This window comes from Plodia interpunctella, chromosome 19 (genome assembly GCF_027563975.2).
Source record: "Plodia interpunctella isolate USDA-ARS_2022_Savannah chromosome 19, ilPloInte3.2, whole genome shotgun sequence".
In the NCBI taxonomy this organism is placed as follows: domain Eukaryota; kingdom Metazoa; phylum Arthropoda; class Insecta; order Lepidoptera; family Pyralidae; genus Plodia; species Plodia interpunctella.
This window is the reverse complement of record NC_071312.1, coordinates 2,649,617-2,669,035: the sequence shown is the minus strand read 5'-3', so window position 1 is coordinate 2,669,035 and position 19,419 is coordinate 2,649,617. Positions and strand designations below refer to the sequence as shown.

The window sequence follows — 19,419 nt, the reverse complement described above, 5'->3', positions numbered from 1 at the left end:
TTCAATCATAACTGTAGTACTTTTGCAAGCAATTATTATTTTAGCTTAAGTTCCATTATTTCTTAATAAACATTATAATATATCCTCCTAGGGTTAGGAACAGGGGCCTCTATTTTGTTGGAACAAAACAAAAGGACACAGACAACTCTAATTAGAGTTCCAACATATATATAATAGGGTCAAAGTAAATACATCGCGTATTTTTCACCTCGAATCCGCAGTGTGTGTCTCTAAATCTAACGTTAGTAGTTTTAAATTGTCGTTATCCAGGACGCGAATCCAGGACACCTGAAACAAATTGACTTGGGTCAGTTTTATCTTTTGTTTTAAAGAAAAATGGGAAAAGATAGTGTTTTAAGTACCTACGTTTTAACTACATTTAGACCTGTGGTACACACAACGAAATGTTCTTATTTTAAAAGCTAGCTTTAGCTTTATTGCAGATACAAATTGGTAGGTAATTGGGTGTTTCACAGAGCGTTTCGATCGCTGCGGCTTCTGCGGCTCAGAGCATAACCTATATCTTTAAATTTACTCAAACACATGGGGCTTAGGACACATGGGGACATGTGTCCTAAGCCCCAACATAGGCACTAACCTATTCCTACTTCTTATCGAGTCGGAATGGCTATTCAAACTATATTCGACCAGTGGCCAAACTGAGGACAAAATACGGGTTTGCATTTCACTTCGCACTATCGAGTTGATTTGAAATGAGACGCAGCGAACCAATCATATTAAGTAGTTGTTGTCGTTACATCACAACGGTTCACTGTGATTGGTTATCGTCTCACTGTGAATCGACTCGATGGTGAGACGTAAATAGAAATATCGGTACTAGGCATACCGAGCGCTCTGTCATTAACGCAGTACTGAGCGATGATCTGGGAAGAATGAAGGGTTTAAAAGGTCAAGCAATAATACGAAATTTCTTAAGTCCACATTTATCATTAAATTTGCAAATTTTATTACGCCATCTCTGTACGGATTAACGAACCATGTTTCTCCTGATTGCACGCGTGTTTCGAATCCGTCGGGAACGGAGAATTAAATCAGACATGATTGTTATGATCGCATCATAATTGCTGATTGTAAGCCGGCTTACTAAACCTAATTTTAATAATTTAAGTGCCTTCCCATGAGTTAGATTAATATAGTTTATGTTATTATGATCTTTTGACGACCTCGGTGGCGCAGTGGTAAAGTTCTTGCCTCTGAACCGAGAGGTCCTCGGTTCGATTCCCGGTCGGGTCATGATGGAAAATGATCTTTTTCTGATTGGCCCGGATCTTGGATGTTTATCTATATATATGTATATTTTATAAAATATAGTATCGTTGAGTTACTATCCCATAACATAAGTCTAGAACTTACTTTGGGGCTAGCACAATCTGTGTGATTTGTCCTTATATATTTATTTATTTTCAACTGAAAATGGTTTTAAAAATAACTCAAAACTAAAGTGACTGTACTAAAATTTAATTTTAATATGTTGTGCTGACTTGTCAAGGCATATTATGCTTGGTTATGGTCTGACTACAAAATATACCGAAGATCATGTGAAGTGGAGAAGAAAAAGCGAACTCTGGGCTTAGACGCTCAGATAAGAGAAAGTGGCTCCCCACTATCTCTTATCTGAGCGTCTAAGCCCAGAGTTTGCTTTTTCTTTAATTTAATATTTCTTACTAACTGTAATAAACTATTATGTATTATAGTGGTAGTATTAGATATATCGGATATAAAGATAAATTCTATGTATAAAATATAAATACGTATAAAATCATGTATTAATGTACCTATGACAATTTTCATACCGTCTTATCCCTAAGTGACGTCACTCGACAATCGAAAACCACAGTTGAGCCGGTATCAGCGTTGATTACAGTATCGTTTGATGTGCCCTCAAATGAAGGCGCTTTGAATCTGAAACAAATAATTAGGGTCAAAATCATGTAATTTTATACAGAAAACAAGAGCCAAGATTTTATCTTATCACCGCATGACGTATCGCGGTCACTTTTGGGGCTATGATGTCGCGTTACCTGGGGTCAATAACCTTAAATTTTGATGATTTGGCTGTGATTAAAAAACCAGCCGCCTGCTTATCGTTGATTTTAGAATGCTATTATTTCCTACATACAATAAAAGATGTATGAAACTTTTCAAATGCACATAGCAATATTTATATAAAAATAGACTAATATATCCTTAAACTACGTATAGAATTAACGTTAACAACTAGCCAATTACGACCACGCATCGACAAAAAAACAGCGTAGTTAAGTAATTCACTTATTAATAGTTTGAAAATCACGGGCTACAAACCATCAGTTTTGTATACCAATTTACATAATAACGACCGAACAAAAAGGTATGACTACAAACCACCTACCTCCCGTGCATTCTGAGGTTGTAGAACCAGAAGGCGAAGTGCAGGATTCTATTTCACTTCTCACTATCATATCGATTCGAAGTGAGACGCAGCGAACCAATCACATTGCGGTGTGGTTGACGTTGCATCACAATGGCGCACTGTGATTGGTTAGTTGCGTCTCACTGCAAATCGACTCGATGATGAGATGTAAATAGCAGTCGCACAACGTACATAGCTCCCTGCCCTGGTTTTCTTTAGAGACTACGAGTACAACGTGGAGTTTTTTTTGAAAATGGGCGTTAAATAGATTTTAATTCAGGGACCACTTCCCACCAGAAGCCGCATGTCTGTTACTCAATACATAGTCCTTATTCCTAAGTATAAAAAGGTATAATAAAAAGGACACGAATCCTATCACAGAAGCTCTCAAACTTTGTACAAAGATCATTTTACACGACATCGTTTTTCTGATAAACATATGTAACAGTTTATATAAAACTTGCAATAACTTCGTATTTGCTATCTTTATAGTCTTCATGTAGCTCAACCCTTCGCTTGTGAGGGATATTGTGTTTCTGAAGTATTGTCATTTTATTTTCGCCTGTTGGATTTGAAGGAAGATTTTATACTATCAGTATGAGGTATGTCTTCTTAGGATGGAAAACATCGTAAGGAGGTAAGGAAACCTGCACACTGGTTGATTATTAACTTATGTGTGAAATAGAGAAGGCAATGTCAAACCATTCCATTACTAATGCCAAGAAAGTTGTTGTGTGTTTTTAATTCCATGTAACGATTCTTAGCAATGAGGAATAAGACTATGAAAAAGATGAGATGTATGTATGATGTTTAGCGGAAATACAGGAAATACTACTTAAAGATACTGTTTAAAATTTGATATGAAAACAAATACCCGTAAAGTTCTAATTCCTGAATAGAAGCACTCCGAGATCTTTAAGCTATCGAAGTCTAGTGTTTTTGTTTATTTAATTAGCGCGAAGATAAAACTTTTTTACGTAAATTCCTGAACAGATAATTATACAAGTATTCGAAAACTTTTTGGAAGAGTTATATAACTTTTCAATAATCTGAAAGTATTCATGGCTCACAATTTTTAATTACAGCGGAATTCAAAAGGAATTTCCTAGAAAGATAAAAAAAATCCTAGAAAAAGTGTTCCCTAGTCGTATTTCAAACGGATTTCTCATATATCGCTGTGAAAAGATATCCAAATAACTACTGATTATTAAAAATATTTTTTATTTTTAGAGTTGATCTACAAAGTTTTATGTATGAAATGTTTGGATGGCAATCGGATAAACGGCTTGGCAAAATTTTATGGGTTCGGGGAAAACCTTTGCCCAGCAGTGGAACATTGTAGGTTAAAAAATATTTCTTTTTTGTAAATATGTTACATTTAAACTTATCTATTATTGTCGACTTCTCACACAAAATAACACAATTCGTTTAAATATATTCATATTTTCTCGTCAGTTTGAGTTGAGCCAAAGTGTATGCAAATGTTTTGTCGCATCGCATTTAATAATCGCAATAATAATGTTAGCAATCTCATTTAATAATATTTGACATTGACAGATGAACGAGACCAAACTTAAGTTTGCTTATAACTGTTTATGAATAAGAGAGTAAGTATTTTCTATAATAATGACAGCGACGATAAATCGTTTTTTATGAATAACAAAATTAAAAAGGGATGAGAGAGAAGGGATAATTCTGGTTATAAGTATACTTATTTAATTTAGTCCGTTATGGGTTGTTGTGACATCGTACCTAGTAGCAAGTAAATATGTAGGTCGAAATTTATGGTCTTGGCGCACCCCTATATAACGCGCTAAACTAGGGCTGAACATCCGTGATTTTGTATAAAGTCCGGCAACAAAAGTAGAAGAAGTAAATTGTGTAACAAATTGTCGTTATGGCAAAATTGTTACTGCGCTGTAGTTTTCCACTGAAATAGGGTAGGTACTCTTTTTCCACGTGGATTACTTTATAGTGAATGTATTAAATTAATGTTATTGATGCGAAAGTTTTGATGAGTGTGAGGATGTTTGTGAATCACGATGTATCTACCAAACGGATTTCAAAGGAATTTTGTAACCTGGAAAATAGTATAGAGGGTGCTTTTTATTCCAAAATTCCTATTAATACATATTTGTATTTACATCAAAGAGCCAACTAATTTCAACGGGTTGAAAGACACACACACACACACACATACGCCTTATTGTCTTGTTTAACCTTAATTTTAATAAAGGAACAAAAGTGATTAATTTGTATATGATGATTATAATATGAACTGAATTTTGTAATAATATCAATAGAGACAGTTTTAACTTCTTGAAAACATCTTTAAAAATATTTATGTGTGTGTCAGATTTTATTGAAGTCGCTTAAAGGCATCTGACGTAACTCTTACGACTACCTATCCCGCTATATACTGGCAGGTAGTCTGATACACACTAGTGAACTAAACTGTCCACCAACATGAAGGAATAAAAGCATTGAAATAAGAATTCAATAACATAAAGGAAAGCCATGGAAAAATTAAGAAATATTGCTTTAAAGCAATATTTCTTAATTTTTCCATGGCTTTCTTATTCTGAAAAGAAGCACAACTGATGAAGGGATTATTAAGGCTCCATTAACAGCTTATTTAGCTCATTATATACTTATATCACGTTATAATTTGCATTCCTTTTACACCATTCTATGCAATCTTAATGTATAACATCAATTTTATAACATTCTTAATGGAGGTTAACATCCATTTTAATTTTAAATGTATTTAGCATAACAATTATTATAGAGATGAATCGTAAAAAAGTACAATAGGAGCTTTGAAAGCCTCTCTGGGTCCATAAAGTTGATGGAAGCAACAAAATAACTCTTATCATGATAATGTTCTTATTACAGCCTCATTTAATTACAAAAGTCCATTTGGCAAGAAAATTAGAAGTCTTTAAAGGTTTTCGTGTAAAACTTCGAGTTTATTTTTAGTCGAACTAATTGATTATTATCACAATCGAATTCTTATTTCGCAAAAGAAAAAAATTAAAAAAAAAATTAAAAATTCTTTATTCTTTATAAGGAGGTTATAACAATAGGTTGCTGGAACTCACCAAGTAAGTTAGAAAAACCTGTGTCTGATGAGTCCCGCTCTTTCATCACAATTCTTATTTAAAGAATTAAAGAATACAGTTCAAAATCTTATAGTTAATTTGTAGTGGCTTACTTTGTACACATTTACAAGTATATAATTACATAAAATTACGATATATATATATATATATAAATATAAACCTACATAAACATACACATATATTCATATAGACACATCCGCAAATGTAAAAATGTTATTATATAAATATCCATATTAACTAATTGAATGTAATAGTGCTTCTGTTTCATCGTAAGAAAGATTCTGTAACCAAGTTGATAGTGTTATTTTACAATCACGATATGTTTTTGTATAAATTCCTATTTTTTTATTAGTCACTTTGTACAAATACTCCGACAATCTAAAATTTTGTTGAGCTGCGAATTTTGTTTTAGCTGTTTGTAAGTTACACATAATATTAAGTCTTCTTTTCGTCAAAAGGTTTTTGTCAAATTTTATTGTTTTATGTAGTCTCAGTACAGAGTGTAGGATATAAAGTTGTCTAATAGTAAGTATGTTGGTGTCAGAGTAAAGCATAGAAGTTGGATAACGGTACGGCTTAAAATACATTAATTTAAGCAAAGAACGTTGGGCTCTCTCCAATTCTATGATTTTTGTTTTAGCCGCACAACCCCAAACTGGGATGCAATAGATAAGGATGGACTGGATAAGGGATATATAAACATTATGTAAAAGTTTAGGATTGGCTACATATCTTAGGTTTTTAAAAATCCAGGATAATTTTCTTATTCTAGATGCAATCAATTCGATGTGTGAATTCCAATTAAGGTTTTGGTCAATCATTACACCTAAATATTTTGTAGTGTTTACTTTATTAATGTTAAAACAATCACACTGTTTCTGGGAATCCTGACAGTCATGGATTTTTAAAGATAGGTTTTGGGGTGGTTGAGTTGAGTTTCGAATGGAAAATGCAATGAAGTTAGTCTTAGAAATATTCAAGGTAAGTAAATTTGATTTTAACCAATTATTTGCCACTTTAAGTCCATTTTCAGCTAAGTCAAATACGTCCTTCCAGGAGTCCCCTGAGAAAACAATGGCGGTATCATCAGCATAGGAGAAAACTTGACCACCCTCCAAATTTAAGTCACATAAACTGTTGATATAAATAAGAAAGAGGGTGGGGCCAAGCACGCTACCTTGAGGAACTCCATAGGATAAAGATGTATCATCACTTGTAAATTCTCCCAGCTTTACCTTTTGTTTCCGATTGTTGAGGTAATCCGTAAAAAGCTTCAAAGATGTTCCTCGTATACCAATATTCTCAAGCTTCTGCACTAGGGTTGAAACACACACCGTATCAAAAGCGTTTTTCAGGTCAAGGAATACGGAAATGCATTTTTTACCTGAATCCATTTGTGAGACTACCAGATTCGTAAAATCGACTACTGCATCTTCGGTGCATCGGCCTGATCTAAATCCATATTGATGAGTCGAGAGCAAGTTAAATTTATTGAGATATTTTAATAATCTGAAGTTAAGTAATTTTTCAATTATTTTTGAGATGGCCGGGAGCACCGATATTTGCCTATATTTACTAATGTCTGCCTTGTTTCCTCCTTTGTGGATAGGGTGAATAATTGAACATTTTAACGCCACCGGAAAGACACCAAGCTTGAAACATAAATTAAATAAGTGCGTCAATATAGGAGTTAGAATATGACTACACATTTTTAGAAATTTTGTGCTGATATTATCCCAGCCAGGGCAGCTTTCACTTATTAATCCCATTAAGACGTCGTAAACTTCTTTACAATCGGTGTCAAATAGTACGAAAGAATGCAATTGGGAACTCGTATTTAAGTTTGAATTTAAAGTGTTATTTGTGTTAATTTTCTCAGCTAGATTTTTTCCAACGTTTGCAAAATACTTATTTGCAAAATTCGCAGATTCGGATGGAGTCGAAGACAAGTTTAATAATTCCGGTTCATGTGATTTAGCTTTTTTTAAGTTGGTAATTGATTTAATTGTGTTCCATAACAATTTTGGATTTTTCAAGGCAAGATTAAGTTGGTTCCTTTCGAAAGCACGTTTAAGTTTTTTCAAAAGATTATTTAGATAATTCCGGTATCGACTATAGGTTATTTTTAATGTTTCATTTTCTGGGTCACTTTTAGATTTATTTTGTAATTTATTTCTATTTTTTATACACTTGACTAGGCCTTGCGTGATCCAAGGTTTGATATTAGTTTTACTTCTAGAGATAGAAATTATTTTTGTGTTCTCACTTATTGCTTCAGATATTTTTTGAATGAGGGAATTTGTAATATTATCAGGGTCAGACAGTAATAGAAGAGAGGGTAAGTTCTTATTTATGAGTGTTTTTACTGCTCCAGGAAGGTCCGTAATTATTTTAGTCTTTTTAATTCTAGGTGAGGTAGTATCCGATTTTAGGTCCAAATAAACGAGTTTATGGTCCGTAACAGTAGATTCTAGAACCGAAATGCACGTAGTAACATTTTTTACATCAGTTCTCAAAATAACATGATCTAGACAGTTTTCTTGTCTAGTGGGAAACAGATGTCCTGGCAAAAGGCCATACAGAGATAACATATTTAAATAAGTAGACCTATTGTAAACAGTGTCTGCTGAATCTGTCGGCCTACTAATTAGGTTGATATTAATATCACCGATTATAATTACGTTCTTAGATCCATTAAGCAAATTTAGATATGAGCCAAGTGAGTTGACAAATGGTTCTACGTTACTGATCGAGGGAGACCTATAAATGCCTAGTAAAACACAGTCACCCAATTCCACCTGGAGACAAGAAGCATCAGATAAAGTTACTTCTTTTACGACTGTTTTTATGTTTTTATTTATATAAATTACAACCCCGTCATTTTGATTATAATATCGAGTCGTCTGATATGAAACATAGTCTTCAATTTGTGGTATAAGTTTATTGACATTCAGTCTACACTCAGTTAGGACGATTATATCAATTGCATTATTGATTGTTGATAGCACAGCTTGCAGGTCATCTAAATTACGATAGACGCTACGTATATTTTGCGCAATAATAGAGTAGTCAATATTTCTGTTTGTATTAATGTCATTAAACTCGTCAGTCGTGCAAGCCATGGAAAAAGTTACGTTTGTTTCGTCTAATTCTTGTGATATGTAAAGATTATTATCCATAGTCAATACTTTGAATGCTACGGGACTTTGGATTTTCAGAGTAATTATAACTTGATACATGAGAAATTGTGAAACAGAGTAAATGGATGAAAGTATATGGCATAAAACATGTTACATATATAGGTTTAGGATGAACAGAAGAATACATATGGTAGAAATAAACAATAGCAGCAGGCAATATTAAAATAAGTAAGCAGAAAATACTCCACAGATTAGAATGAATAGTAGATACGGCTAGTCATTGTGTGGGTTTTGAAAGGTTTTGCACTTGGACTTCGCTGTTTACGATAATAATTGGCGATGCATCATCCTTTCTAAGGTAGACTTTACCGAAGGCCGTCCAGCAGTACTTATATAGTTTGCTTTTTGTTAGCTCCCTAGCCAAAAAGTACAGACGCGCTGCTTTTGCTGTGAGTTGTTCAGAAATGAAGATTGGTGAGTCTCCATTTTTCTTGATACCCAAATGTTTTAAGCTTAACTTGGATGTTTTATTTTTAAGATTGTATGTCTTGCAGGCTTTCAGGAGGTCTGTCTTTGTCAACACTGAGGTGAGCTCCAATACGATCGTTTTATTATCTTTTTCCTTACTTTTCTTAATGCGGAAAATATCCTTTATGTCTTTATTATTAATAGGAGAACAATTGACAGATTCTGAAAGTGTGGTCACCATTGAAATGAGATCTTCTTTTGTCTCATTTTGTTTAGTCGGGACATTGCGTATTTCAATTGAGGTCTTGCGGTTAGATCTTTGCAGATCCTCCAATTGATTTTCCAGGAAGATTATATATTCATGATCTTTTTTCCTCTCAGACTCCAGCGATTCGAGCTTTCTCTCCAGGTTTTCATTTTGAACGCTCACAAAAGAAACACTACTTTCTATATTTAGCATTGATTGCTTCATCTCATTGATAGTATGGGTAAGAGACCCAGAGATCTTGTCCATTTTTTCGTTTAATGACTTCATCATATTTCTCATCTCCTCTTGAAAACTCTCCAAATCTGTGGAATAGTGGCCGCTACTTCTCTTCCTCTTAGTGCGAGCTCCTACGAAGTTCGGTGGAGTAAAATCAAGATCCACTTCTGTCACCATATCCAAATTCGTGTCCGACAGGGATTTGTTTATTGAATCCATAATAACTAATAGTGGCTAAATTATATAATATAATAATCTGCATACAACAATATGACGATTCCAATCACGTTATCAATGAACCAGGGCGTTTAATCTCCGGCGAACCAAGTAATTATTCGAGCCTCGTAAACAATGGTTATATCTTATAAAAGTATAAGTACCTTGTTTTGTAGGCGCTTCGTAGCGCATAACAGTCGTAGCGTTCTGTCTAAGTTGACTTTGTTCTCGGCCGTAATAGGCAACTGATGATCCGTCGTAGCCCGTAGCCCGTAGCTCGTGGAGCCTACGGCGTAGCAGATAATACGAACGCGGCGGCCGGCGGCAGAGCGAGAGCGAGATATAAAGTTGTTCTGCTTACTCGTGTAGGCGGCGCCGGCGCTTGCACTTGCGATGTACTTGGTTGTTGTTGCTACGCAGTTGCTGTGCGCAGGTAACTATTTAAATGAATGGAATATTTTTGTTTCGTAGATGCAGTCTTGGTAAATCGGGCGCGTAATAATATAGTTGAATATCGCGTGCACTGTTTAATAAATGTTCCGTGAGCGAGGTGCGACACGTCTGCTCGCTAATGAGTATCGGACGAAAGAGGACGAAAAGTACAATTTGAACTTAAAGAATCATTAAAAAACAGGCAATCATTAAAGGATTCCAGCGAGGAATGGTTCAAAGAAGGCTGGAAGCATTACCTATGATAGATATCCTTTGATATCCTTTGATATCCCCAAAGATATCCTCTGTGCAAGGAAAGTGCGCCTTTGGATCGCCCGATACGTCGCGAAGTCGTGCTTTATATATCACAGTCATAAATGCTTATTTTCTATTATATATATATATATCCGTGTTTTTTAAGGAATATTGCAAACTCTATATGACTAGTCGAAAAATATAATTGAATTTATCGGCACCTATAAGTATATTGTATATTTTTAAAGTGGCCATTAAATGTACAAGAGATTATATACTCACAGCAAATATTCATACGGAAAACGTAGAGTTTCACCAGTCAACTTTGGCGATGACTTTAACCTGTGTTAACAAAATGGCGTACTTTGCGTACGTTGCTGTCAGCGTAGGTTAAAATAACGTCAAAGTTGTCGGTGCACCCCAATCTTATACTTATTATGTGGGCGTTTATGCAGATATTTTTGTTACGAAAAAGCGGCTGACAATTCTACTTGATTGTAATATATTCGACCGTCATTACTTTGACTATCAAATATCTCGGAGGATCGGAACGTGACTGGTCCCAAAATTTGAGGGAATAAGATCACATAGTTTGAAACTCCCAAATTGTCAAATTCGAAAGCACAATTGGATGATTTGGTCCTAGAAAATTTTGTCTAGAATTTGGCTAAGTTTTCAACAACATTAGACTTATAGTTATCTATGGAAATATGGACTAAACCCTATATATTATATTCCCATATTTAAATCTCATATTGTTGAACATATTTGCCAAATTTTAGACACAAGTTTTTATGACTTCTTAATGGGACTAAGACTTCATAAGTTCTTAGAACTTCTTCTATGATTCTTGTGTATTTATCTCTGTACATTACGAAGTCCGTATTTCCATAAATAAAGTTATTTATTTCATTGATTTCTTAACGACCTCGGTGGCGCAGTGGTAAGGTTCTTGCCACTGAACCGAGAGGTCCCGGGTTCGATCCCCGGTCGGGTCATGATGGAAAATGATCTTTTTCTGATTGGCCCGAATCTTGAATGTTTTTCTATATATAGTCTATATATGTATTTGTTATAAAATATAGTATCGTTGAGTTAATATCCCGTAACACAAGTCTAGAACTTTGGGGCTAGCTCAATATGTGTGATTTGTCCTAATATATTTATTATTTATTTATTATTGTTGCTGGTCTTTTCTTTTTGGATTGTTTTAACTTCGTTATTTATTTACTGTATTCAACCCCAGAAAATGACCGGTTATATTCGCCCGTGGATGTCGTGCAAGAAAACTGAGGGATTAAAGGCCTTGGCAATTTATAGACAACAATATTATAGCATTCCTAAAGAGGATTGACGTCAGGCAAGCGTCCAGTAGTCGAATATCAAAATTTTTAAGGTTAATTGTAATACTGACCTCGGACTTAAAGTGTCACAGCCAAGAATGAAAACGAGGAACGGACAAAAAAGAAAGAAAGAGAGAGAGTAAATTATATAACATTGTGCAATAATTATGGCATTCTGTTTTAAAAATTCGGACCGAATATACACTAGAGTTTCTAGGAATTAATTTGTCAGACCAATGGATTTGAAAATTGATTCTAATGGATGTTCGTAATTAAATTAAATTTTCGCTATAATTTGTAAACACATGACGGTAATCGACAAATCATAATTGAATTCAGGCAGCTTGCAATAGTTTTAAAAGTTACTACTTATTTTACACTAAGTACGAGAGACATAAAGTGAACAATAAGGTATTATGACCTAATTATTTTTGTGATCTTTGGTTGATGTGTTGGTTATTTGTAATAGGTATTATTTAATCAAAATGCAAACTTTCGCACTATTTCTACAAAAACCAAAAGTAAATTTGAATAAAAACGCCTAAATATCACATAGTATATGAATTTGGAATCGATTATGTAAATTTTTATTTATTTTTTTACCCGACTATACAATGAAAATTTTGTTGTGTTTCGCGCGGATCTTGTATGTATGTAACAGTCTTAAGGCCGGTTCACACCTAACGCGTATCCAGTTCGTGCATGCATACACGAATACGTTACAATTCCAAGCGTGTAAAAAAAGGTGCAGCACAAGACTTTGGTGTGCGTGTGGACCTTTAAGTGAAAAAATAACTTGCTTGTCATGAAAATGCATGTTGTTCGTCGCGTACGAATCAAAGATATAGTTCAACATTGGGGAGTCCCCTTTCCCCCTCAGTTGGGGTCGTCTCGGCCTGGAGGTGACCCTCATGTTCCGGAAGACTGTGGGGGGTGGCGTGCTGCCCTCCATTGCTGGGGTCGTGGGTTCAGTGCCGCCGGACTCTGAAACAAATGCGTAGGATATTGATCTTGCTTTTAATCTGTAAGGCGTCTCACCTGATCCTTGTTCAGTATCGCCTCCCTGGCCAAAACACGTCACGAAAGGGACCTAATTTATTGTCTATCTTATGTCTGTATATTAATTCAAAAACCCAACTAGCTAACCCAACTAATATTATAAATGCGAAATTAAGTTTGCTTGTTACCACTAAACGCTTTATCTACTCAACGAACCATCAAGAAATTTCTCATAGAGATGGAAGATGGAGAAAGGTACAGAGAAAGACACAGATACTTCATTCTAGCAAACAGTAAATTTCCCGTGGGAAAGTCACGAGCGTTATTACAAGGTTACCTATGATGTTCTGCGGAGCGATGGCCCTGGTGAGCACCGCCATGAGCAGCATGATGCGGATCATGCCGCCGCATCATACCCGCGCCGAGCAGGCTCTGCAACAAAACAAATGATAAGATTCATGATAATATTAATAAACATATGAAAGGATGACAAGACTCTTAAATAATGATGATGCGTGACGCGCATGTACAGTCAACAGCACATCCAGTTATCCTCCATGAACTTCTATGGCGCGGTAATAGCAGCGAGTTTGCAATGTGAATTTAGGTAGGTTGATGTGCTGTTGACTGTACAGTACATATGTATTAATTTGAGCTGTTGGTTTGGTACTAATAAACAAAGAAATAAAGAAAGAAAAATGGCTGGAATTATGGAGTGGGATTCCGAAGTGATTTCATCATACATTTTGTTTAGGCCCTATGTGTCCTACCACACTGAAGGAAGGATGATATGACGCTACAGAATACGCTAATTCATTGGCATTGTATTAGTCCTCATAAATTTAGCCATGTCGACTCGCTAAGAAGAAAGCAAGCGGTGAAACAAATAAAGGTATTCTTTTTTCTTTCCATGATCACCTATTGGTTGACTGGTAGAAATGGCACAGATTTATGTCCGTCTTTTACATGTTTTTGTAATAAAGTTAAATAAATAATAAATAAAACAAATAGGCCCTCTATTAATGTGAATTATAAAAGACAAATAGAATTCTTGTTCCTTACGTCGTAAATAAAATATAATGTTAAAAACATACGAATACAACAACAATGCAAATACAAAATAATTATTTTTTTTGCAAATAAAAATGTTTTTAAAATCACATTTTAGCTTCATATTTAAGTCCCAAATGGCTTAAAGTTTCACAAAACAAAATAGGTAACTGAATAATCTGAACGTGTTATATTTTATTCACACGAATTGACATTTTAATGCCGACCATGATATTCATCAATCCTTAAGTATGTGTACGTTATTGTGAACTTGTTATATTTTTTGTATAATATTTTTCACGATATTTTTGTGAACTGTAAATTTTTATTCGTCTCTTTTCCTCTCGGTGTAATAAAAACCTCTCTATGTGTCATAACGTCGAGCCTGCCACTGAATCCAGATTAGCAATGTATTTACATTAAGTTTGTCATTTTTTATTTCACTGACACTCATACAACATTTATGAACAAGATTCTAGTCGGTGGAGTTCCTTCCTCTCTATCTTCAACCGACAGCACTCGTGCTCTCTGCTGGGTTTGCATTTCATTTCTCACTATCGAATTGATTTGAAATGAGACGCAGCGACCCAATCACATTGCAGTGTAGTTGTCGTTACGTCACAATGGCGTGCTGTGATTGGTTAGCTACGTCTCACTGCGAATCGACTCGATGGTGAGATGTATATATAGCAAAGTTACACTACGCACATTGCTCCATGGCTGCTTCTTGGCTTCCCTTTTCCTCTTTTCGCTTCTATTTTGCTTAAATAGAGAATTTAACATTAATTTTCCACATCTTAAGTTTGTACATAACTTTTCCCACATAAGTTTGTCAGCATGTCAGTAGTTTACGTGCAACTTATTATTAACTAGCGGCCCGTTCTATCTTCGATCGGGTAAAACAATAACTAATGAATTATACGCCCTCCTCAGATGTCAAACGATCTAACTAATAAATCATACTTCTAATTATACAAACGATCTAATGGTGAAAACCACCGTGAGTTAATCAAATTCTTTATTCAATATAATACATCATTTATTGACGTCAATAAGTCTATGCCCACTTTTAAAACGTAGAAGAGGCGCACAAAAAAAATCGCGTTCATAGAGACAGACAGACGGGGAACTTCTTTTATGCAAGGGTATGTCCTAAAAATTGAGGTTATTTATTTACTGAATAAACGTGAAGTCCCTTATAAAACCCCCGCATTTTCTATTTCTTGACAAATAGAAACGACGTTAATTAGCTTTAATATACTAATATACATACCTACAAATATTTGAGTCTTGCTGTGGGACTAAAAATCTTCCTTGTTTTTATTATTACGTGAAATCGCTTCATGAAAACATCTTTTGATTGATTTTGTGTATTGAATTCAAATTGTATTTATAAAATTGGAACAAAAGGCGGACTTCATGCTAAAAACATTATCATCAGCCAGTCAAAATTTGGTTTAAAGTAAAATGAAACTTAGCAGTGGAACACGAATTAGATATTCATGTTCCACACAATCAAAATGTAAATAGAATAGAACAGATGAAATCTCCCTTGGTTTTCAGAGAAAATAATAGAGAACCATGAAGGAAAATTGGCATTGAATTCCAAACTAGTGTGGGACCGAGGAGGTAAGCAATTTTAAGTCGACCCCTTATTGTAGACTGGAGACTATGCCCGTTTAGTCTCTGCCATTTTGTCTCCTCTGTAATTTATCGAATTAAGTCTAAACGGTCGATGTTTGGAAATTTAGGATTTATGCGCCAAATGGTGCTGATATTTTTATGGTACTGAAAAATAAAACAACGTGCAACGTTAAAAAATATATAAAAATTTTGCTGTAAACAATATGATCGTTATTGTATTTTAATCTGTATGCACATCACTCTTTATGCATGCTCTCTGATTTTATGCTTCGGTTATATGATTATTATTATGTAAACCTATTCGAAATGTATTAAAATCCATGCAATCTACTCATAATTAATTAACACTGTAACAAATGTTTTCTATAGATTTGGGATAAAAAATCAAATGCACCTATACGTTGCCCGGGTTTTAAATGTTGTTATCACCTACGTTCGTTCCCTATAGTTAAAATTTTGTATCCATTTTTATCCCACGCCGTGTGTACCGTTTTTTATGCCCTGTTTACCGCAGCCATGTTATTATATCGTATGGCTTTATTAAGCAAGAATTTATGGGTTAGCGTGTGGCCCATATCTGCAAAAATATTGCGTCGGACAAAATACATATTCAAACGCGGTAATGTCTGACAATATTCGTGTCACGGGCCCATTGCCCTTGCTGTTGTAAGATTATAGTGAAATATCACATCATTGATGCATGTCAAATGTTAGTAAAATTATTTGAAAAAAATTTTATGTCGGTTTCAAATTATTGTTTCGGAAATCTTTTCAGTTATCAAATTGTCGAAAGTATTCTGATAAGGAAATGTTAATATAATTTTATTAACTTAATAAATACTTAAAAAGGTACATACCTACTTTTTTCTACTACACGTATTGACAAATTCGTAAATACTTAGTAACATACTTAGCCGTAACATTATTATAGTCAAAAGGTCAAAAGTCTTTCATAAATATGTATGTGTATGGATGAATATTTTTTACTAACGTAAGTACAACCAGTCTCTAATCTTTAACAGGTTAGATCCTCATAAATTCGCCTTCTCATCTTAAACCCGCAGCATAAAGATTATCACAAATTAAGGAATTAGCTCCTAGAATTTAATCCTTTGGCAAAATAACCCTTTTAAGCGGCTTAACGGAGTACTAATATGATAATAATATTGCAACTGATTAAACACTTTTAATAATATGCTACTATTTTTTATTTCATTGGGCAAAGGAAAGTTTTTGAGTATCCTACAAGTTACTTGATTTTTCTTATTTCCCGTCAAGTGATTAGATTACTTTGTTTGTCTTATACTTTTTAACTAATTATTTGAGACAGTGCTCTTAGTTTTCATCTCATTACTATTTTCAAAAGTGATATTTAAGATGAATCAGCCACGTTCTAGCTATAAGTTGGTACTAAACTACTAAATGGTTTTAACTGTTGTTGTTTGTATATCAAGTCCAAGATCACGGCCAACAATCGCGGATCTTCGGTGTCTTCCAAAAAAAAAATTTTTTATGCCTAGGGCATTCCCTAGAATAGAAAAGCATGATAAACACCTCTAGGAGTCGACTCCTAGAGGTGCTCATCATGTTGGCAGCATTTACACGTAAATAGCAATAGCAATTTTATTCGTTATTTATCTAGTTGAACAAAAATGTACTTCATTTTTACTGAAAACAAATTATTCTTCTATAATTATTCTATATGATTTAACCTTGCCAATTTAGAACGCTCATTTGTTTAGTAAAAGCCAACTTTTAAAATAATCTCCACTCTAAATTTACGTCGGAGCTATCATCAAATTCCACTGTGAATTTGTTTATACACATATGTCATTCTTCAAGAGTCTCAGACATTTTCGTTATCCCACATAAATCTTGCTCGGCTTAAATATTGCGGGCGGCATTAGGAGATTATTGCCATGCTACACCATAGTATTTGTTCGCTGGTTAATGTCTTCTTTCATCTAGATGATGTATCGTCTAATTCGTGTCTCTCTCAACGATATGTTTAGGGCGTGGTTTTCCGCCTTAGTATACGACTTCATATCTTCTCATGGGTGTCGTAAAAGGTAAGTAAGGGACACAAAGCGCAGATTGCTGATAGCAATAATAGCACTCCCATGGAGGAATGATGTTAGCCAGGCGAAGGTTATTTTTATACGCTGACCTCGGGCTTCGCGGTGTCAAAGCCCGGGAACATAACTATCTCTTAGATAAGTGAGTTTTGTTATTAATACGTCTTAACAGAGCTAATGTTAGTAATGGGGACTTGCATTGAATTAAGTAATCAAATATACGATTACTACTACTTCATGTACTTGTACAAGGTACTTTTAATTAACAAAGTTAGGTCTCTATAGCATGCAGTTTCTGAGAATTTTGTTAGTAACGTATTTTAGCTTGAATTCGCGTCAGACGACTAACTACTTGAAAAGATTTTGAATTTTCTGTCGTTCTATATTTTTAAAGACTTTAATTCGTACGTCTATCATAATTTTTGATCTGATTAGAATTAGGGTTAACAAAAAATGTAAAATTGCTATATAAATGACGATGAAAATGATGATTTTTGTAAATTATTATTCATGTTTGTAAATAATCTTACATATTTCATCGTATGTAGTATGTAGTTTAATTATATAGTAATTATCCATACTAATATAGAAATTTGAATGCGCCAAACTCAACAATTAAGGTTCTAATGTAAAACTATTTCTGTTTTTTTTTATTTAAACACAATCTGCGATTCCATAAGTATGTTTTGTACAAAATGTATGATGTAGATAAAAGACTTAACCTAAAAATTCTACAGATGATAGCCTATCCAAAATTATAAAATTTCCACGAAAATCTTTACATATAATAAAACAAATGTCCTCTGCCGGGTCTGTCTGTCTGTCTGTTCGCGATAAACACAAAAACTACTACACGGGTTTTCATACGGTTTACAACAAAATATAGTGTGATTCCTGTGGTGGTAGGTCTATGTGTATTTAAAGAATTGTATTTTTAAAGAAGCCGAAGAGAACGAGCGAAGCCGGGTCTGGCCGTTAGTAATGAATAAACAACGATAATTATATTTTTATAATAATTCATAATTTGATTTACAAAAGATCACATTCCTTCTGGCGAAAATAACTGAAATATCAAGAAATGTCTGATATTTATTTATACGTCGATGTCTTATCTTTTCAGTTTGATATATGGCAACACAAATGGCAACGCGCTCAGGCTATTGATCAATATTTTCTCGGATAATTAACGTCTTCCACGATTGAAATAAATGTTTGGATATCTATGTTTTTCTTGAAATTCTTAAGTACGTTTCGTATTTATTTATATTATATATTTTGTATTTATTTATATTATATGCTGGTATATTTATATACCACTTATATAAATAAAAAAAGCAAAATGCTTATATATTCTATAATTATTGCATTTGGAAGTCTACGAAAATATAAACAAATCTTTTAAAAAACCACATCCAAATCGGTTCACCCGTAGATGAGCAACGGTGCCACGTACACAGACATACACACTGAGCGGTCACTAATAACACCTCTATTTGCGTCGGTGATAAAAAATAGTTACTAACGTCCACATGCCGTCTCATTTTCCCTTATTGTGTACGCATCGTGTTAAAAAGACGCCGTTTGGTTGGAATATCGTACTACATGGATTTTGTTTTATGATAGCCCGCCCATCGAGTTTGAAGGCAACTTTTAAACGTTTCCATGTAATAGTTTTGACCTTGATCTTAATACTTGAAGACTTTGATCTATAAAGGGATAGTAGTAATATTTGTTTACACTGTCCCTACTCCGGCTCCATAGAAGGCCTTGGCAAATAT

The 19,419-nt window shown here is 34.2% G+C and overlaps 1 protein-coding gene across 2 annotated transcripts in view; it reads right to left on the bottom strand.

Annotated features, from left to right (window-relative positions):
• LOC128678238 (leucine-rich repeats and immunoglobulin-like domains protein 2) overlaps positions 1-19,419 on the bottom strand; it is a 51,355-nt gene that overhangs the window by 11,396 nt on the left and 20,540 nt on the right. For both annotated transcript variants that reach the window (XM_053759648.1, XM_053759647.1), the window contains exons 2-5: positions 13,210-13,304; positions 12,674-12,857; positions 1,815-1,923; positions 209-288 (exon numbers count right to left, since the gene is read on the bottom strand). In XM_053759648.1, the coding sequence (XP_053615623.1) occupies positions 209-288; positions 1,815-1,923; positions 12,674-12,857; positions 13,210-13,273 (437 nt within the window). In that variant the 5' untranslated portion in view covers positions 13,274-13,304. The remainder of the gene's footprint in view (positions 1-208; positions 289-1,814; positions 1,924-12,673; positions 12,858-13,209; positions 13,305-19,419) is intronic.